Raw genomic sequence first — 22,912 nt, 5'->3', positions numbered from 1 at the left:
ATTGCTCATAGTTCTATTGGCACTATAAATCATTCCTGAAAGCCCAGTCTCAATATCCTTGAATCCTACCAATTTTTCCTATAACTCGCTTGAATCTATATTCTTTCTATCTTCCCACTGCATGACACCAAAAATCAACCAAAATGACCTGAATCGTTCTATCAATGACTGAATCAAATGACAATGTCATTCTTGATCACTTGATCACCATTTAAATTTGTTTTCTTCTCATGCCTTTTATACCTCTCATGACCAGTTCATGACCAGTTCATATATACCTCTCGCTCACCCATTATTGTCCGTCATGGTTGCTTCTTTAATTTCACGAAGGGCTTCTCGTCTACTCCCCAAAACCTCTGGAATTGCCCTAGTAGCAATTCTTGGACTTTTTCACTTCCAATGTATTTCCTCATGCGAGCATTGCAATTGGATTTACAGGTTAGCTACTATTTGTTGCTGACTCTTTTGTGATCCTGTATTGTCTTTTTGCTGACTGGATAGCACACGATAAAAGCGTTTTACAGTACCTTTAATAAACTAAACTATGCCTTTCTCTGCTTCTTCCTATGATAACAACAAATGCTGGTGATGGGAGAAACAAACAACCGCAGATGGTGCTTTACAAAAACTGAAAGTACTGGAGTAACTCAGCAGGTTACGCAGCATCTTTGGAGAACATGGGTAGGTGATGTTTCGGGTTGGGACCCTTCTACGAAACATTATCTATCCATATTCTCCAGATGTGCTGCCTGACTTTAGTTACTACAGCATTTGTCTACAGGAAATCCAGATGGTTTAACATCTGGTTCGTGTGCTGATTTCTGCCCTCCCTTTCACACATTGAGACCTGGGTTCCTGTACACCTTTAAAACAAGGGGATTTGCAGGAAAAGTATTATTCTGTGTAAAATGTTGGATGTTATTCCTATTAATATCCCAGTAGTCCAGAAAATCTGTCAGTTTTTCATCACTGGTAAGGGCTGTTTTTTATGCTGTAAACTGTATGGATCCTAAAAAAATGTTCCCAAATAAAAAATACAGCCATCTGCAGCTTCCATATCAGTTCATTTTCCAGCTCTGCCTTCCTCATTTATCCATCACCTTGATTCTCTGTTTCTGACTTGCATCCAATGCCCGACCCCTCTATCTTTTGTAAGGAAGCCATACCCTTCCCCCACTTTGTCTTCACTACATCTGTCCTCAAGATTAGGCTTTCTTTCTCCCTCTACTTTCAGTCCTGATCAAGGGTCTCAACCCAACATGTAGACAGTCAATTTCCCTCCATAGATGCTGCCTGATCTGAGTTTCTTCAGAAGTGCTTTTTTTTTGCTCGCCACATGCTCCTTCAAACATTGGTAGCAGTGTGAAAAATTATAAAATAATGGTATTAAACATTTTGAAGGACAGAGATTGATGGCCAATTTATGCTCTTGTTAGCTTGCGATGGATTTTAATGCATCATTAATATATTTGTTTATTTTGCATTATGAGATTTGTGTGGAGAAAAATAAATTTGTGGAGGATGGCTGTGGGTCAGGCTGCATCTGTGGAAGGATATGGACAGTCAGGGCATTTCTTCATACTGATGTTGAGGCAGAGAAGCTTGTGTTGGGGGAGATATTGATGTGAACAAGGATACTAATGTTAGGTTTCCTTGCCTTTTCTGGAGGATTTGGAAGATTTTACACAAGCATTGAAATGTAAATGCATGACTAAATTGTTCTATTCCCTGCCTGTTCAAGCAATGTTTCGCGAGAGATGTAGACAAACTTGAACAGGCAGGGTATAGACGGATAAAGACTGTTTGCAGGCAGATGGGGATAGTTTAGATTGGCATCATGGTCAACATAAATACGGTGGGCCAAAGAATTTAAACAAAAATTCTCAATTTAAAATTGACGCTTTGAAGCTAGAGATCCACAAATATTTGGCAAAGTGCAGATCAGCCAGTGAGTTGAAGTGTGCAACTGTCAAGAAAATGTTATCAGTGAACTGGAACCATTTGAAATTTTGTAGCTAAATTTAGATGTAAATTTGTAATGATTTTTGCAATGAATAACTTGTTCTTTAAAGATAGCACCAAATTGGTTTCTGGGTTTTTGTTAGACCATAAATGCAATTTTATGTGTATTTCTAATTTAAAGTTAGAAAACTGTTTACAGCAATTGTACACTTCATTGTGATATTCCAAATTGTGGCATTGTGATATGGGTAATAATGTTAAACCTACAGAAAATGCATTGCTGGTGTACACTGTATGGTGTGAATGTTACTGAACTCTTTTCATTTTAAGATGCTATTCGCTAACTAAGGTCTCTTTGTTCTTTTCTAGATCTGATTCAGTGTACGAATGAAATGAATGTAAACATACCTCAGCTGGCGGATAGCCTTTTTGAAAGAACTGCGAACAGCAGCAGCTGGGTGGTGGTATTTAAGTCTCTCATCACAACACATCAAATGATGGTCTATGGAAATGAGGCAAGATTTAAAAAATTGCTTTGTAAGACACATTGAATATGTGGTGACATCTTTTTAAAATCCTGTTTTTCCCAAGTTGTGTGATTTAAAAAGCCAGGCTGTTTTTGACATTAAACATTAGAAACATTGTGCTCCAAAAATACTAATTTCTCTCATTTCTCTTCTTCGCATCCTGCCAAACATAGTGTCTTTCATGTGCTTCAGATATTGCAACGGTCATTACAACACATTAATTTTATTTCAAGGTGCCACTTGTTATAGAAAGCACCTCGTCTCTTGATGAGATGTATGTTATATTTTTGGCTAGTGCCTAACCTGCTCAACTTAGAACACTTGTTGAAATATCTTCAATTTGACATTATCTTCCCGTGAATAAAGGGAGTGAAACGAGATGCAATATTTCAGGAGTTCTGTCACCAGCAGGTTGTACAATCGAAGCAATTTGCCTTTTTAGTTAATTGCTACACAGGCGACCCCTGCATTGCGGCTGTTTTGGTAATGTAAATTTATTCTTGGAGGATTCGCCAATCACTACGCAAAAATAAGTGATGAAATTTAGCTCTGAAGAAATTTTGTGGGGGGGTGGAAAAAGTAAATAACTTTTTTCTTGATTCATGTGCAGATGACAAGGCTTTGTATTGTGATAAATCGCTATTCTGGGCCATATTCTAAGAATGCAACCCCCCCTCCCCGTCCCAACCCCTGTCATGCAGGGATTGCCTGTACTTTCATGTTAACTTAGCTTTTCCTATACATAACCAAGCTTTGCGAACAGCAACATTGTATATTTTCTCCATTTAACAATACTTTTTTGTTCTTCCCACCAAGGTAGATAACATTACATTCTTATTATGCTCTGTCCTCTAGATTTTACTCTGTTTATTGATATTCTTTTGCCAGCTCCTCCCAATTTGTTTTTCCTATTTTCTGTTGTTAAATTTGTGTAATATTGCAAGTCATTTAAAACGTAAATATAGATTGTGAATAGTTAAGGCCCCCAGCACTCGTATTTGTGCAGCATCTCAAAGTTGTGTTATAATTTGTTTACTCTTGAACTAATGTCTAAAGGTATTTTTGTGTGTGGTTCCCTTGGAGTGAAAATGACTAATGCAGAGCCATTTGTATTTGTGTAGCGGTTTATCCAGTACCTAGCTTCAAGAAACACCTTGTTCAACCTGAACAATTTTTTAGATAAAAGTGGATTGCAGGGTGAGTGAATTTTGCTTTGGAATTGCATTTTTCGTTATTACATTTGCGAGCAACTTTGTGCTAGAAAGTTCCGGATAATCTTCTGTACTCTGGACTTTGGAATCGGAGTGGCAGGTTTTCCAGACGAATGTTATTTCTTTGAATGTCACCTATGCACTTTTAAATTAACATCCGATTTGCAGTTTTGCCATAAATTCTCTTGAGAACCAGCGGTGTTTAAAGGGAGCACGGAGATTGGGACCTGTAAAAAGAGTATAGTTAACATCACCTGTTGACCTAGACGTCAAATTTGGATTTGAACAGTCATATAACAGATTATCCGAGTTTTACTGGGTCAATATGTAGTATTTTGTGCGTTTGAATTAAATAGTGAACAAATAAGTCTAAGGTTGATTCCAACTTTGGCTTTTAGTTCTTCTGAAGTAACAGATGCTTCCCACCACAAAGTAATTTTGGCCCCAATTCAAATTATAATTAAAAATACCATATAATTTTGAGGTTGGGAATCATGTTGATTTCCTTCTCAATGTCCAGTTAAGATGTTTTGACTAAACTTGGGTAACAAGAGAAACCTCCATCTGTGAGCCCTAGTAGTGGGACTGGGCTATTCAGTTTAATTTAGCACTTAGAAAAAATAACCATGAGATCTTATCTGGTCGCAATCTAGTTGCAGGTCTAATTTCTAATAAATATAAAATAAATTTAAGACATCGGTATGATATTAAACTTGTGAAAGATTCCCTTGGGATAGCTGTGTAATTAAAGGACAAAAGGAAACACTGACTGCCCATTTCTCTCCAAAAACTGCACTGTTCCTCCAACAACCTTTTGTTCCAGATTCCAGTATCTGCAATCTCTTGTGGCTCCATAGTAAAGTTGAGATGGTGTATTCTGCTTTATGATACGAGCATAGTGGTAATAATTAATTATCAGAATAATGGTCTCCCATTTGTTAATCAATATCTAGATTTCATCAAGATGGAATTTTATTGTGCAAGAATTTCTTTTCACTATTTAATTTTGGAAAATTATAGAAGCCAATGGAAACTTTTTTTGTACTATACTGTGCGGTGCAAAGTCCAGATTAAATGATTTGTCGGAATATGCAAAACAATAAATGTAAAGTCTTTAATTTGTCTCTTTTATCTATTATCTTCCCTCCTTCAGTGAAATTATATTAATTACAATTAATATGTTGCATTAAGATATTGCATTAATTAACTTTGTTGGAGGTTGCATTCCGAGAAAACCGTCCTTATTATGATTTTGCACAATGCAAACTTTTTTCCCCATTGAATTCCATGATACAAATGAGGATGCATTCCTACAGGATGTTTTCTTCTCAAATGTAATGCTCCTTGCATTTGTGTGATCTACAAGCAAAGGAATTTTGATTGTCTTAGAGGCAAAAGAGAAAGGATGGTTGTTTTAATTACATTGATAAAGTATTATAAAGTGTTAATAGAAAATATGGGCTTTGTCATTTTCTAAAAACGATCTCAAGTGGCTTCCTGTGAACAGGCAGCCGACAATTGGGGACCTTGACATACCAGTTTAGTTTACTGTATACATTTTGTTTGCCTGTTTGTCTATTCAATTAGTTGTAAACAATTTGTGAATTCTGCGAATTTCTGTTAGCCGAACTGCTGGGATGTGGAGGTACAGTGTATTTGAGAAAGAGACAAAGGCAGATTGGTTAGGATTCTGTAAATCATGAAAGATAATCCATTTGTAAGCAAGATTTTTCAGCTGCAGGCAAACGACTAAGAATGAAATCAAGCAAAGGGATTTCCAGCAAATTGAATAACGGTTAGTTGGAGGAGAATGATGACAATGACCATCTGAGGAAAAACAGGGAATGATGGATAATACACCAGATGCTGAGATGAGGATATAGCCCGCTAAAATTCTTCAAGTTATTTAAATGCACAGCTGCCATTGGGGTCATCTTGGTCGGCATGAGCAAGTGTGGCCGAAAAATCTATTTCCATGATCTAAAAGTCCAATCATTTTTTTGTAATAAAAGTCAGGCCTATGCGCTAATCACAACTTTACTCAAGCACTATTTGAGTTTGGGTGTAAGACGGAAACTTGCTCTCGTGTGCCAGAGTAGTTGGCATACTTCTGGCAACAGGGAGATGTGGACATTGTAATGGCGAGGAAAGATGTTTTTCTGTATGGTTACCAATCTTACAAATTGTTTTTCCTATATGCATCTGAAATTGTTGTTTTCTAAGGTATTTAACAATGGGCATGTTTACAATCTAATCTCAAAGTGTCGATTGCAAGCTCACTTGCAAGTGATCTTCGGATGCAGTAGTTATCCACTTAACCTTCATCTGAAACATTGATCACTGGCATCAATACATTTATTTTAAAGTTTGCCAAGTCACTGATGGGTGACTCAACTACATTTCCTCAGGAATCTTTTGAAATACCTTTTGATCATAAGAAAGCATTTGATAACGTGACCCTTTTTTTGGTGTTTCCTAATTAATGAATAAGTAGTCGGACACTATTTGAAGTAATCAGCATCTTCAAGGAATGACCAATGATCCAGGATCAATCTATACCTAGAAATCCCACACGATTATCAGAATTTTAGCACAAGCAGCGTACCAAAACAACTACATAAACTTGGAAATTCTGATTTTGCAACCCAACTGGAAATACCTCACTGAAAATCCAGTCTCTGATTGTTTATTCATTGATTTGCAAACACCAAAAAAGGGTCACGTTATCAATGTGTTTTTGTTTTTTGTTTTGCTGATGTAGCACCCACAATATGAGTCTATTTGGGTAATTAGAACCATGCTGGAATTAATCCTCTTGCGTTATTTGCTTCCTGGGACTTGCACCAAGCAACTTTTCCTTATTGAAATGTGCTTCTGCACATTAAATTTGCTTTCAATATTTTGTTTTGAGAGTCATTTCTGAAAGAGAATATAACGTTCGTTCACTGCCTTTTGTGCATTTACTGTTGCCAGCTGAAGACCGATTTCACATTTCCACATTAATATTTGCAGATTGTTTATAAATAATAACCAAGACAAGTAAATATTTTGCATTGGGTACAATTTATTTTATCATGTTGTGTTTTTGTGTTTAAGGATATGACATGTCTACTTTCATCCGACGCTATAGTAGATACCTGAATGAAAAGGCGGTTTCCTACAGGCAGGTTGCTTTTGACTTCACAAAGGTGAAACGCGGGTAAGGACTAATAACAATAGTGAATGGTTATGATATCCACAAGTTGTGCTGGTTGTTCCTCTACCTGCTAAATTTTTGTAAGGTGTCCTTGAGACTCTTGAAAGGTGCCCATAAATACAATTTTTTATTATTATTATTATTGAAGGCTATGAATTGCATTTCATCTGCTCAATATCCACTGGCTTGTGAAATATGTTAATGTGAAATCATACTTTGCAATGCGTATATTTTAATAATCCTATTTTAGAATCGTATAAATGATGGCACACAAAGAAGATGCTCTATTTCTTTGTTGTAACATTTTCCCAATGATTTTTGCCATCTCGTCCAATGATATTCGGAGCTTGAGAGCAAGCTGGATGCTGCTTCTGTTTTCATGATTCAAAATAAAATGCGCTATACCATGTTATGGTTTGGAGTTTTGTGAAATCGTAAATGATTACTTGTAAGATTCAAGTGTCACGTCCAAGTTTTTTCCAAGCGTTTTAGTGAACATTGTCATTAATCTCAGACGGCATTCACAGGCGAAGTGTGCATTGATATCTCTTCAGGGAAGATAACCAGATTCATTTATTCATCAAAGATTGATAGCAGCAATTAATAGCAGTGCAGAACCTAGAACATGACTCATTAATAGAGAGAAATTTCTGAACTTGCAGACTTTGCACAGTTTCTGGCAGAGGTCATTGGGTATTGTTCAGGCTTCAAACCTTTCAATAGAAATATACATGATATTTAACTTTCTCTCCCAGAGTTCCATCCTTGGGATGCAAAGGCAACATGTAAGCACCTCACTGGTAACTCTAAGATAACTGGATGATTTTTTTTTTAATCAACTGGTTCAATAATTTGCAGATGCATAGATGATTTTGGTAGTCGTGGTCACCATACAATCCTTTGAAAGATGCCGTGTGGAACTATGTTGGATGGAATACGATACGATATAACTTTATGTCAGGAGGGAAAGATCTGCCAACTGTCATCAAACACAAAATACATGAAACATGTGGGTGGGGGATGGGGGAAGGAAAGAGGGGAGAAAGTATACCCCACGACAAAAGGGAGAGGAGTTGTACAGTTTGATAGCCACAGGGAAGAAGGATCTCCTGTGGCATTCTGTACTGCATCTTGGTGGAACCAATCTGTTGCTGAAGGTACTCCTCAGGTTGACCAGTGTGTCATGGAGGAGATGAACTGTATTGTCCAAGATGCTCTGCCGTTGAAGGAGCTTCCTTCCCCCCCCAGACCACCACCAATGAATCCAACTGCGTCCCCATGTGGGAGCCAACCTTCCTGATGAGTTTGTTAATCCTATTGGCATCCGCAGCCTTCTCCCTGCTGCCCCATCACACAGCAGCGAAGAAGATGACACGGGCTACCACCGATTGGTGGAACATCTGCAGCAGCTTACTGCAGACGTTGAAGGAACGGAGGGTTCTCAAAAAATACAGTCGGCTCTGTCCCTTGTACAGGGCCTCAGTGTTCCTGGACTGGTCCACTTTACTGTCCAGGTACACTCCAAGGTATTTGTACTCCCTGCTAAACTGCACATTCACACCATTGATGGAGATAGGGGTGGTTCTCTCTTCCTAAAGTCCACCACTAATTTCTTAGTCTTGTCGGTGTTGAGCTGCAGGTGATTCAGCCCACACCACTCAACAAAGTTGTTGACTACACCTCTGTATTCAGCTTCTCTCCCCTCACTGATGCAGCCCACATCTGCAGAGACACCTGAAAACGTCTGCAGGTGGCAGGAGTCCGAATCCGTGATGTCGATGGTGAGCAGTAAGGGAGAGAGGATGTGGGGTCCCTGTGCTGCTCCCTACCAAGTCTGACAGACAGTTCTGTAGCCTGACATATTGTGGTAGTCCAGTCAAGTAGTTGGTGATCCAGGACACCAATGGACCATCCATCCACATCTTTGTCAGTTTGCTCTCTACCAGTGCAGGCCGGATGGTGTTAAAAGCACTGGAGAAGTAAGAAAGCATAACTAACAGTGCTTCCTGGTGAGCATCGGAACGATGGAGCAGGTGGATGATGGCATCCTCAACCCCCATCCTTGTTTGGTAAGGGAACTGCAGGGGGCCCAGGTAGGGTTTAACCAGGGGTCACAGGTGAGTGAGCACCAGCCTCTCCAGGGACTTCATGATGTGTCAAGTCAGTGCCACCGGTCTGTAGTAATTGGATGAGCTGTGACGCATCCTCTATTGTACAGTAACCAGGCAGGATGTCTTCCACATCACAGGAACCCTCTCCAGGCACAGGCTCGGGTTTAAGGAATGCTGGAGTACTCTGCACAGCAGGCTGGCATACTCCTTGAGTACCGCAGGGCTGACACCATCGAGACCCGTGGCTTTGCTGGGCGGAGTCTGCTCAGTTCTTTCCTCACCTGCTCGGCCTTGATGGTCAGGCACGACTAAGAAAGGGCAGAGGAAGTGGGCTAGGGGGTTGAGGGGAGGGGTCTGTCAGGGAGCAGGGGAGGAGGGTGGGCAGAGGCCCCGCCATCAAATCTATTAAAAAAAAAAAAACTAGTTTAGTTTGTTGGCCCCGTCCTGATTGCTTCCCCTCCCCAGGCCACTGGACTTCTTGGAGCCTGTAATGTTCTTCATATTGCTCCACACATTCCTCGTGTTCTGCGGACGTTTCAGCTCCAGTTTCCTCCTGTAGTTGTCCTTGCCCTGTCTTAGTCTCGCCTTCAGGTCGTTTTGCACCCATTTCACCTCCTCCCTGTCACCATCATCATCTTTGGTTGAGAAGGGCCTATATTTGACTGGTGACCCAGGGCTTGTTGGGGGAAACGGTGTACTGTCTCCTTGGGGCCAACGTTATCCACACAGAACTTTATGTAGCTGGTAACACAGTCAGTAAGTTCATCAATGTCCTCTCCATGGGGACAACAATGTGTGTCCCAGTCTGTGACCTCAAAACAGCCCAGTAGAGTGTCACGGGCCTACCGTGACCATCTCCTCACTGACCTGGTGGTCACAGGCAACCTCTGGGCCATTGGCTTATTCCTGGGTAGGAGATGAACCAGGTTGTGGCGGAAGGGCTATGGAGCTGTATACCTCTTTAACATTGGCATACAGCAGGTCCAATGTTTTCATATCCCTGGTGGGACAGTCGACAAACTGCGTGAAAGTAGGTAGGGCTGTGTCTAAAGTCACGTGGTTGAAATCCCCCGAGATTGCGATGAAAGCACTCGGGTGTTGTGACTGGAGTCTCATGGTGACTGTGTGGATGACAGCACTTGCACACAGTGGTTTGGCATAGGGCTAAACAGCCGCCACAATGGGGTGTGAGAATTCCCTGGGAATAGAGTATGGATAGAGACACACAGCCATCAGTTCAATGTCTGCGTTGCACACACGCTCCTGAACCGTGGTGTGACCAGGGTTGCACCATTTGTTGCAAATGAGAAAAGCAAGTACCCCATTTTACACTTGCCACTCTCTCTGCAGTCCCTGTCTGCCCGAACAGTCTGAAAACCATCCACACTCGCATTGGACTCGGATGTCCTCGTGAAACACAACACACTGCTCTCACGGTGCTCACTCTGGGTCCTCGCTTGTGCATCTCGCTAGTCCATCTTGTCATCAGCGATCTCGCATTCCCCATTGTGATGGAAAGCAAGTATGGCTTGTATGTACTTTTCTTTGCATGTTGAATACCTACCAATCAGTCTATTGGACATCAGTGTGATATTGTGAGCTGGCAACAGAGTTTTGTTCCAGCGTTCGATTCAACCTGGCTCAATGAGTATTTAAAATTAAACTTGCCAGAAGCAAGACAAAGCATTCCTTTGTAATAAGGTGGAAATTTGGTGTAACGTTTAACCTCTAAACGCTAAGAACCATACTGTAAGCAATGGAGTGTCAAAGGTCTGCAATCCTGAAAATGGTGGGCCCATTGTAGTTCGCCTACTGCCACAGCAGATCCATAGTTGATGCCATCTTCCTGGCTCTACACTATTGCCTGGAACACCTGAATAAGAGAGACACCTAGGTCGGACTTCTATTTGAACTTTGAGTCGGCATTCACCTCTGCAACTGGATCTTCTACTTCTAGACCAACAGACCACAATCAGTGAGGATAGGTGTCAAATCATCGTCTGCAATGATCCTCAACACAAGTAAATATCACCTGCAGCTTGTCCTGGGCCAGTCGTATTGAAGTAATGGCCAAGAAAGCACACCAGCACCTCTACTTCCTCAGATGGCATAGAGAGTTTGGCATGTCCCGTACAACTCACTAATTTCTACAGATTTGCTCTAGAAAGCATTTTATCGGGATGCATCACAGACGTTTTGGGCACAGCTCCATCCAAGACCACAAGAAATTACAGAGAATTGCTGATGCAGCCCAGACCATCACGCACACCAACCTCCCATTGACTTCATCTATACTTCATGGAACAAGGATATGGCGGACCAATTGAATAACTACTTTGGTTCCGTCTTCACTAAGGAAGACATAAATAATTTGCCGGAAATAGCAGGGGACCGCGGGTCAAAGGAGTTGGAGGAATTGAGTGAAATCCAGGTTAGCCGGGAAGTGGTGTTGGGTAAATTGAATGGATTAAAGGCCGATAAATCCCCAGGGCCAGATAGGCTGCATCCCAGAGTACTTAAGGAAGTAGCTCCAGAAATAGTGGATGCATTAGTAATAATCTTTCAAAACTCTTTAGATTCTGGAGTAGTTCCTGAAGATTGGGGGGTAGCAAACGTAACCCCACTTTTTAAGAAGGGAGGGACAGAGAAAATGGGGAATTACAGACCAGTTAGTCTAACATCGGTAGTGGGGAAACTGCTAGAGTCAGTTATTAAAGATGGGATAGCAGCACATTTGGAAAGTGGTGAAATCATTGGACAAAGTCAGCATGGATTTACGAAAGGTAAATCATGTCTGACGAATCTTATAGAATTTTTCGAGGATGTAACTAGTAGCGTGGATAGGGGAGAACCAGTGGATGTGGTGTATCTGGACTTCCAGAAGGCTTTCGACAAGGTCCCACAAGAGATTAGTATACAAACTTAAAGCACAAGGCATTGGGGGTTCAGTATTGATGTGGATAGAGAACTGGCTGGCAAACAGGAAGCAAAGAGTAAGAGTAAACGGGTCCTTTTCACAATGGCAGGCAGTGACTAGTGGGGTACCCCAAGGCTCAGTACTGGGACCCCAGCTATTTACAATATATATTAATGATCTGGATGAGGGAATTGAAGGCAATATCTCCAAGTTTGCGGATGACACTAAGCTGGGGGGCAGTGTTAGCTGTGAGGAGGATGCTAGGAGACTGCAGGGTGACTTGGATAGGCTGGGTGAGTGGGCAAATGTTTGGCAGATGCAGTATAATGTGGATAAATGTGAGGTTATCCATTTTGGTGGCAAAAACAGGAAAGCAGACTATTATCTAAATGGTGGCCGATTGGGAAAGGGGGAGATGCAGCGAGACCTGGGTGTCATGGTACACCAGTCATTGAAGGTAGGCATGCAGGTGCAGCAGGTAGTAAAGAAAGCGAATGGTATGTTAGCTTTCATTGCAAAAGGATTTGAGTATAGGAGCAGAGAGGTTCTACTGCAGTTGTACAGGGTCTTGGTGAGACCACACCTGGAGTATTGCGTACAGTTTTGGTCTCCAAATCTGAGGAAGGACATTATTGCCATAGAGGGAGTGCAGAGACGGTTCACCAGACTGATTCCTGGGATGTCAGGACTGTCTTATGAAGAAAGACTGGATAGACTTGGTTTATACTCTCTAGAATTTAGAAGATTGAGAGGGGATCTTATAGAAACTTACAAAATTCTTAAGGGGTTGGACAGGCTAGATGCAGGAAGATTGTTCCCGATGTTGGGGAAGTCCAGGACAAGGGGTCACAGCTTAAGGATAAAGGGGAAATCCTTTAAAACCGAGATGAGAAGAACTTTTTTTCACGCAGAGAGTGGCGAATCACTGGAACTCTCTGCCACAGAGGGTAGTTGAGGCCAGTTCATTGGCTATATTTAAGAGGGAGTTAGATGTGGCCCTTGTGGCTAAGGGGATCAGGGGGTATGGAGAGAAGGCAGGTACGGGATACTGAGTTGGATGATCAGCCATGATCATATTGAATGGCGGTGCAGGCTCGAAGGGACGAATGGCCTACTCCTGCACCTAATTTCTGTGTTTCTATGTTTCTATGCTGCCTTGGCATGGTCACAAGTATAATCATATAACCATATAACAATTACAGCACGGAAACAGGCCATCATGGCCCTACAAGTCCGTGCCGAACACTTATTTTCCCCTAGTCCCATCTACCTGCACTCAGACCATAACCCTCCATTTCTTTCCCATCCATATACCTATTCAATTTATTTTTAAATGATAAAATCGAACCTGCCTCCACCACTTCCACTGGAAGCTCATTCCACACAGCTACCACTCTGAGTAAAGAAGTTCCCCCTCGTGTTACCCCTAAACTTCTGTCCCTTAATTCTCAAGTCATGTCCTCTTGTTTGAATCTTCCCTATTCTCAAAGGGAAAAGCTTATCCACATCAACTCTGTCTATCCCTCTCATCATTTTAAAGACCTTTATCAAGTCCCCCCTTAACCTTCTGCGCTCCAAAGAATAAAGAACTAACTTATTCAACCTATCTCTGTAACTTAGTTGCTGAAACCCAGGCAACATTCTGGTAAATCTCCTCTGTACTCTCTCTATTTTGTTGACATCCTTCCTATAATTGGGCGAACAAAATTGTACACCATACTCCAGAATTGGTCTCACCAATGCCTTGTACAATTTTAACAATACATCCCAACTTCTATACTCAATGCTCTGATTTATAAAGGCTAGCACACCAAAAGCTTTATTTACCACCCTATCTACATGAGATTCCACCTTCAGGGAACTATGCACAGTTATTCCTAGATCCCTCTGTTCAACTGTATTCTTCAATTCGCTACCATTTACCATGTATGTCCTATTTTGATTTGTCCTGCCAAGATGTAGCACCTCACACTTATCAGCATTAAACTCCATCTGCCATCTTTCAGCCCATTCTTCCAAATGGCCTAAATCTCTCTGTAGACTTTGGAAATCTACTTCATTATCCACAACACCATCTATCTTAGTATCATCTGCATACTTACTAATCCAATTTACCACACCATCATCCAGATCATTGATATACATGACAAACAACAGTGGTCCCAACACAGATCCTTGAGGCACCCCACTAGTCACCTGCCTCCAACCCGACAAACAACCATCCACCATTACTCTCTGGCATCTCCCATTCAGCCACTGTTGAATCCATCTTGCTACTCTAGCATTAAAACCCAACAATTGAACCTTCTTAACCAACCTTCCATGAGGAACCTTGTCAAAGGCCTTACTAAAGTCCATATAGACAACATCCACTGCTTTACCCTCATCAATTTCCCTAGTAACCTCTTCAAAAAATTCAAGAAGATTAGTCAAACATGACCTCCCAGGCACAAATCCATGTTGACTGTTCCTAATCAGACCCTGTTTATCCAGATGCTTATATATATTATCTCTAAGTATACTTTCCATTAATTTGCCCACCACTGAAGTCAAACTAACAGGCCTATAATTACTAGGTTTACTTTTAGAACACTTTTTAAACAATGGAACAACATGCGCAGTACGCCAATCCTCCGGCACTGTTCCCGTTTCTAATAACAATATTTCGTTTGAAATATTTCTGTCATAGCCCCTGCTATTTTTACACTAACTTCCCTCAATGTCCTAGGGAATATCCTGTCAGGACCTGGAGACTTATCCACTTTTATATTTTTCAAAAGTGTCAGTACTTCTTCTTCTTTGAATATCATAGTTTCCATAGCTACTCTACTTGTTTCCCTTACCTCACATAATTCAATATCCTTCTCCTTGGTGAATACCAAAGAAAATAAATTGTTCAATATCTTCCCCCATCTCTTTTGGCTCAGCAGATAGCTGTCCACTCTGTCTCTCTAATGGACCAATTTTATCCCTCGTTGTCCTTTTGCTATTAATATAGCTGTAGAAACCTTTTGGATTTACTTTCACCTTACTTGCCAAAGCAACCTCATATCTTCTTTTAGCTTTTCTAATTTCTTAAGATTCTTTTTACATTCTTTATACTCCTCAAGCACCTAATTTACTCCATGCTGCCTGTAATTATTGTAGATCTCTCTTTTTCTGAACCAAGTGCCCCATTACCCTTGAAAAAAAAGCACCTAATTTACTCCATACTGCCTGTAATTATTGTAGATCTCTCTTTTTCCGAACCAAGTGTCCAATTACCCTTGAAAACCATGGATCTTTCCAATTTTTACTATTTCCTTTCAACGGAACAGGGACATAAAGATTCTGTACTCTTAAAATGTCATCTTTAAATGTCCTCCATTTCTCTTCCTTCCCGTAAAACAAAATGTCCCAATTCACTCCTGGATGTGTCTTACCCGGTGTACGGCAGAGAGCATACTGACTGATTGCATCACAGCCTGTAAGACACATGTGTTACCCTGGACACTTCCTCATCTTTCCTCTCCCTTCAGGCAAGAGATACAGAAATGTGAAACGCATACCTCCAGATTCACCAACGGTTTCTTCCCAGCTGTTATCAGGCAACTGAACCATACCTTCAACAGGAGGGCAGTCCTAAGCTACCATCTACCTCATTGGAGGCCCTCAGATGATAATTGGACTTCACTGGATTTCATCTTGCTCCGAATGTTATTCCCTTTATCCTGTATCTATACACTGTGGACGGCTTGATTGTAATCATATTTAGTCTTTTTGTTGACTAGATTGCACACCACAAAAAAGCTTTTCACTATAGCTCTATATGCATGACAATAGTAAACTAAACTCTGAAGATAGACGCCAAAAGCTGGAGTAACTCAACGGGTCGGATGGTGAGTTGGAAAGATTTGCAGTTGCTGATTTAAATCTAAGGTAGACACAAAATGCTGCAGTAACTCAGCGGGACAGGCAGCATCTCTGGAGAGAATGAATAGGTGATGTTTCAGGGTCAAGTCCCTTCTGATGTGAAGAAGCGTCTCGACCCGAAACGTCACCTTTCCCTTATCTCCAGAGAGGCTGCCTGGCCTGCTGAGTTACTCCAGCATTTTGAGTCTACCTTCAGTTTAAACCAGCATCTGCAATCCCTTCCTACTACAAATCTGAACGATTAGTTTAGAGATAAAGCATGGAAACAAACCCTTCACCCTACAAATCTTTGGGTCAGACTGAGAGTTGGGGAAAATGGAAAGGAGCGATATAGACGTTGATATAGAGAGATATAGAACAAATGAATGAAAGATATGCAAAAACTAATGATGACAAAGGAAAGGTGCCCACAATGCCCCACGAAATCCAGTTAAGTCGTTGAAGCTGTGGACATCCCTCAATGCTGTCATCAAGCAGTTTGTAGCCAGAACTCGGTTTCCTCATGTTATGGTTGTCAGAGATACTTAGCTCCAAGCCTCAAAATTACTCCGGTCTAAATATTGGCACAAAGGTTATTTTCCAGAAACTATGATCACAATGCTCCTTTGTCTTAAGACAAGATTAGATTATTCATGGCATTAGGGTCTCTGAGTATATTGATGTAATTCAATACGAGCTATTGGGCGCAAAAAGTTTTTTGAAGTCCCAAGCTCAAGACGTAACTAATAATTCACCTGCAATAATAATCACCCTTCCATTCTAATAAAATATAATACTCGCACAGGAATACTTTTGTCACAAACTTTATTTAAAATAGACAATTACAAAAAAGCACAATGCCTCTATTTCTTCATAGGTTTGAGGAGATCCGACATTTCCAAAATACTCTATCGAACTTCTAAAGGTGTACGGTAGAGACCATGCTGACGGGTTGCATCACAGCCTGTTTTGCGAACACAAACACCAAAATACAATAGACAATAGGTGCAAGAGTAGGCTATTCGGCCTTTTGAGCCAGCACCGCCATTCAATGTGATCATGGCTGATCATCCTCAATCAGTACCCCGTTCCTACCTTCTCCCCATATCCCCTGACCCCGCTATCTTCAAGAGCACTATCTAGCTCTCTCTTGAAAGTATCCAGAGAACCGGCCTCCACCGCCCTCTGAGGCAGAGTATTCCACACTCACAACTCTCTGTGTGATAAAGTGTTCCCTCGTCTCAGTTCTAAATGGCTTACTCCTTATTCTTAAACCGTGGCCCCTGGTTCTGGACTCCCCCAACACCAGGAACATGTTTCCTGCCTCTAGTGGGTCCAAACCCTTAATCTTATGTTTCAATCAGATATCCTCTCATCCTTCTAAATTCCGGAGTATACAAGCCCAGCCGCTCCATTCTCTCAGCATATGACAGTCCTGCCATCCTGGGAATTAAACTTGTAAACATATGCTGCACTCCCTCAATAGGAAGAATGTCCTTCCTCAAATTAGGGGACCAAAACTGCACTCAATACTCCAGGTATGGTCACACTAGGGCCCTGCACAACTGCAGAAGGACCTTTTTGCTCCTATACTCAACTGCTCTTGTTATGGCCAACATGCCATTCGCTTTCTTCACTGCCTGCTGTATTGTCAGATGTATTAAATCGATGTAATATGCTTGCTCTTAAAATGATTTTGCTCATACTGTAAGTTATGCTGTTTTATCCAAACTCTTGAAGTTATTCAACGCATGTGAATATGCTAGAGCCAAGGCACCCAAAGCTCTCTAAGTGAGCTGTTGTGTGCAGACGATCCATTCTTTGGCACATGCTCATCCGCGCTTCAAGCTTCTACGGAGGAATACAAGACAATAGACAAACAACCTCTGCAATAATGAGGTCCTCTACCAAACTCTGTTGCATCACACTGCCCTCTGGCATTATAACTACTCCCTGGAAAATGTAGACACTTCTTAGACAGTTCTTCACGAAGGTAGATATCGATGATAGCATTTGCCATGTCCTTCCACCAGCACACGTTTTTGGCTTTGGAGGAAAAGGGTATTTGAAATGAAGACCGGAACTTGCTCAAAACTTGTGGTCTCTGTAGTGATCAATGCCCTCCTATCCGCTTCTGAGACCTGGACTATCTGTAATTGGCATCAAGGCACTGGAAAGATATTCGTAATGTGATGCAAAAACAGGCCCTTCAGCCCACTGATTCAACCACCCATTCACACAGACACAAAATGCTGGAGTAACTCAGCTGGACAGGCAGCATCTCTGGAGTGAAGGAATGGGTGACGTTTCGGGTCGTAACCCTTCTTCAGAATCTGCAGAGATGTTGCTTATCCCGTTATCGTCGGTTTAAACCAGCATCTGCAGTTCTTTCCTACCCATTTACACTAATTTTGCAACAATTTCCAATTTATTTTAATATTCTTCCCACCTTCTCAAACCTGCTCAGAATCTATTGCTCACCTTGCACTCTAAGGGCAATTTGAAACAATTAACTTTTATGATACTGGAGGATACTTGCATGATCATAAGGATAATGTGCAAACTCCAGGTGGGGAAGACACAAGGAAGAATTAAACCCAGGTCTCTAGTGCTGAGACAGAAACTCAACAAGCTGGGTCACCCTAATCTAAATATTACTGAAGCTGTCATTTTACAAGAAGGATAAGTAAATAAACATTTGTGTTCCCTCCAAAGTAAACCTTTGCCTCACCTGGACAGACTGCTTAGGTCCTTGGTTGGAGTCAAGGGGGGAGGTAAAGTGACAAGTGTAGCATTTCCTGCGGTTGCAAGGGAAAGTACCAGGGGAGGGGGTAGTTTTGATGGGAAGGGACGAATTGACCAGGGAGTTACGGAGTTGGCGATATCTGCGGAAAGCCGAAAGGGGAGGAGATGGGATGATGAGGCCAGTGTTGGGATCGCGTTGGAAGTGGCAAAAATGTTGGAGGATTATCTGTTGTATGTAAAGGATGGTAGGGTGGAAGGTAAGGCCAAAGGGGACTCTGCCCTTGTTACGAGTGGGGGGGATGGGGAGTGATAGCAAAGCTGAAGGATATAGAAGAGACCCTGGTGAGAGCTTCATCTATAGTCGAAGAGGGGAACCTCCCCATTCCTTGAAGAATGAGGACATCTCCGATGCCCCGGGTGCACCATCCTGGGTGCAAATGCGGTGTAGACGGAGGAATTGGGAGTAGGGGATAGAGTCATTACAGGAAGCAGGGTGGGGAGAAGTGTAGTCCAGATAGCCATGAGAGTCAGTGGGTTTGTAGTCGATGTCAGTCTGTAGTCTGTTACCTGCGAAGGAGATAGTGAAGTCTAGAAACGGTAAGGAGATGTTGGAAATGGTCCAGGTGAATTTGACTGCCGGATGGAAGTTAGTGGTGAAATGGATGAAGTCAGTGAGTTCTGCATGGGTGCAGGAGGTAGCACCAATGTAGTTGTCAATGTAGCGGAGGTAGAGTTCGGGGATGGGGCCACGGTACGCCTTGAACAAGAATTGTTCGATGTACCCTACAAAGAGGCAGGTATAGCTGGGGCCCATGCGCGTGCCCAAAGCTATGCCTTGGATTTGGAGGAAATGGGAGGAGTCAAAAGAAAAGTTGCTGAGGGTAAGGACAAGGCGGAGGAGAGTATCGGTGGACGGGGATTGGTTGGTTCTGCGGTTGAGGAAGAAATGGAGGGCTTTAAGACTCTCCTGGTGGTGGATGGAGGTGTAGAGTGACTATATCCCTGGTGATGATGAGGGAGTGGGGGCCTAGAAAACAGAAGTCATGGAGGAGACAAAGAGCGTGTGAGGTGTCTTGGACATGGGTAGGGAGGAATTTAACCAGGAGGGATAGGATGGAGTCGAGGTATGTGGAAATAAGTTCAGTGGGACAAATTTCCACTTACCTCTTATTCTTAAATTGTCTAATCTCCTCAAATCTATGAAGAAATAGAGGCATTGTGCTTTTTTGCAATTAGAATAATATGCTGGACCCAAGACAAATCTTCAAAGTGTGTATGCCCCGGGTTTCGAAACTGACGACTCTCTACACTGTTCATGTATTCTCGGCTTTTCCTCCTTGAAGTCAACAATCGGCTTCTTAGTCTTGCTTATGTTGAGTGGAAGATTCTTGTTCTGGTACTGCTAAGTTTATCGGTCTCACTCTGTCCCATCATTACCTACTATTCATCCACCAATGGTGGCATTGTCAGCAAATTTAAAGGTGGTGTTGGAGCTGTGCATGAGTATAGAGAGGGTAGGGCAGGGGACTGAGTAAACAGTGTCGAGAAGAACTTTTTTCACACAGAGAGTGGTGAATCTCTGGAACTCTCTGCCACAGAGGGTAGTTGAGGCCAGTTCATTGGCTATATTTAAGAGGGAGTTAGATGTCGCCCTTGTGGCTAAGGGGATCAGGGGGTATGGAGAGAAGGCAGGTACGGGATACTGAGTTGGATGATCAGCCATGATCATATTGAATGGCGGTGCAGGCTTGAAGGGCCGAATGGCCTACTCCTGCACCTTGTTTCTATGTTTCTATGAGATGCCCCTGTACTGATGGTCAGTGATGTTCAATGAGTCTTTCTAATATATATTTGTAAAGTTTTAACTTATCTAGTTTGGAGGCCAGACCACCAATCTGACAATGTAACGATGTGTTGCAAAATGTTTTCAGCAGCACATGAATACTCAAGTTGCATTTCTTGAAACCACTTCATATTGTTCTTAAAAAAGCTCAGTTTTATGTTTTTAGCAATATAAGTTGTTATGCCTGTTCTAGCAGTAATAGTCAATGTTTGCGTGAAGTCAACATTCTTTTCAGTGATGGGCTGTCCAGTTTTTTTTACACAATGTGACTGTCAGCCAAGCAATATTATATGGATATACCATATCATATTCATTCATCAACCACTTGTTTATTTGATAGGAATGTACATAATGTCTTGAATTACTTTTCCCTACATTGATTCTCAATTAACCTGGGTTAATAATACTAAAGTCACTTAAATGTTTAGGTTTGTAACCAAGATATAATAAAGACATCAGTGAATCATCTTTTATGTTCTCTTGACACATTGAGAAGGATATTTACCATAACTGACTCATTGCCTTCATCCCAAACTACTTCACTGTGCATCCTTATCAAACGATCTCACAAAGGAGGTATAGGGCTCTCACTTTTTTTTCCCTGTTGCCAATCGGGCAACCTAGGCAGCTTTTTAGGTTGCCAAATGACAATTTAGGTGGACATTTAAGACGGTTTGCAGGACGCGTGCGATAATGTGCTCGGACGAAGTGCGTAGTTACCAGTCGGAATTATGCTCAATGAAGCATTCACGTATTATTTCTGCTTCAAATAAAGTCACAAACTAAACATATTCACCAATCAAGACATAATATATACCACAATGACATGCAGCAAAATTATAATACAGTATCTCAACTCTTTTTACACATTGCAATTAATACAATTTCTATTAGTTCTTTCCACTTCCAAACACAAATGTGGTTGGATTATTCAGCGTCTGATCAACCTGTGTCAATAAATCCAGGACCATGGCAACATATATGCTTAACCATGCACACTACAGATTGATGCAAGCATGTTTTCGGTGAAGGACCGAAAATTATCATGACATGGCCATAGCATGGGTCGTTATTGCTATTGGCACGGAAACACTCTTGCTTTCCACATAATCTATCCATAACAAGATATACAGGTTGCATGGACATTTCTAAAGACATTTTATGATAATAGCTGTTAAAACTGACTATACCCATCTGGCAGGTTAAACATTACACTACCTGACAAGAGATGGCAAAAGGACATAACTGCAGCAAATGTTCTTTTGGTAATATGTTTAAAGGTGTCAAAACGCCACATTACCGGACATTCAAATTAGATGCACGTGTTGTGAACAGCAATGAAGATACCCAGTTTGTAGGCACCAGATTTTTTTTAAATTATTGATAAACGCTGTTTCCATCATTCCCACTTCGGAATTAACGTTAAAATTTCAACTAAAATATCTCCTGACCAAATTTGTGATGTATATGACCGACTGTAGAAGTAAAACCTGGATAAATCCAACATATAGTTGTGAATGGTGCTCATTAAATAACTACAGTACTGATACTCCATATTAAGAGAATTGATATGCTGTTAAAATGAATTCTGCAGTAACGTGTCAACAGTAGCAGTGACAATCGAACACTGCAGTTTTAATGTTTCACGTGTTCACAATTTAATTAATCCATCTTTATGGACTAAAACAAATAATAACATTGGGAATTAAAACACATTTGATTGCATTCCGTTATCAAACATAGTCAATGTTCGCTCTGAAGACATTTCCAGCACAATAGGGTCAGGGAGGGGGGTGTGAATCAGTGCGGGGTGGATAGATGGACGGGGGGTGGTTGAGAAGGCAATCAGTGTGGAATGGATGGATTGAGACGGGTGAATTAGTACGTGTTGGTTGGAGTATGTAAAATTGTGAGGGGAGAGCGCGGGGGATGTCAGTGGTGTTGAATGGGGGGGTCAGTATGGGATGGATGGGGGGGATCAGTACAGGATGAATGGGATATTCAGTACAGGATCCATGGGAGGAAGGCTGGAGGAACTCTGCGGGTGAGGCAGCATCTATGGAGCGAAGGAAAAAGGCAACGTTTCGGGTTGAGCCTTCTTCATACTGTTCCCCCCATTCTTCTTGATTCAGTACAGGATGGATGGGGGAGGGAGGGATCAGCGCAGGATGAATGAATGGGATATTCAGTACAGGATGAATGAATGGGGGGGGGGGGTGGTCAGTACAGTGTGGATCGGAGGGTCTGTGCAGGATGGATGGGGTATCACTACAGGATGAATGAGGGGATCAGTACAGGATGAATGGGGAGGATCAGTACAGGATGAATGGTGATAGACACAAATGCAGGAGAAACTCAGCGGGTGAGGCAGCATCTATGGAGCGAAGGAAATAGGCAACGTTTCGGGTCGAGGACCCTTTCCAGACTGTTGGGGGGGGGGGGGGGGGGGGGGGGGGGATGTCAGTGAGGACTGAATAGAGGAGGCGGGAATGGGGATCAGTGCGGGATG

At 41.9% G+C, this 22,912-nt stretch overlaps 1 protein-coding gene across 15 annotated transcripts in view; it reads left to right on the top strand.

Moving 5' to 3' along the window:
- Positions 1-22,912, top strand: part of picalma (phosphatidylinositol binding clathrin assembly protein a) — a 123,295-nt gene that overhangs the window by 34,379 nt on the left and 66,004 nt on the right. For all 15 annotated transcript variants that reach the window (XM_055637231.1, XM_055637229.1, XM_055637227.1 and 12 more), the window contains exons 2-4: positions 2,332-2,477; positions 3,611-3,686; positions 6,797-6,899. In XM_055637231.1, coding sequence (XP_055493206.1) covers positions 2,332-2,477; positions 3,611-3,686; positions 6,797-6,899 — 325 coding nt within the window. The remainder of the gene's footprint in view (positions 1-2,331; positions 2,478-3,610; positions 3,687-6,796; positions 6,900-22,912) is intronic.

Source organism: Leucoraja erinacea, chromosome 6 (genome assembly GCF_028641065.1).
Source record: "Leucoraja erinacea ecotype New England chromosome 6, Leri_hhj_1, whole genome shotgun sequence".
Classification (NCBI taxonomy): domain Eukaryota; kingdom Metazoa; phylum Chordata; class Chondrichthyes; order Rajiformes; family Rajidae; genus Leucoraja; species Leucoraja erinaceus.
Note: the sequence above shows the minus strand (reverse complement) of the source record. Positions and strands in the feature narration are given on the sequence as shown.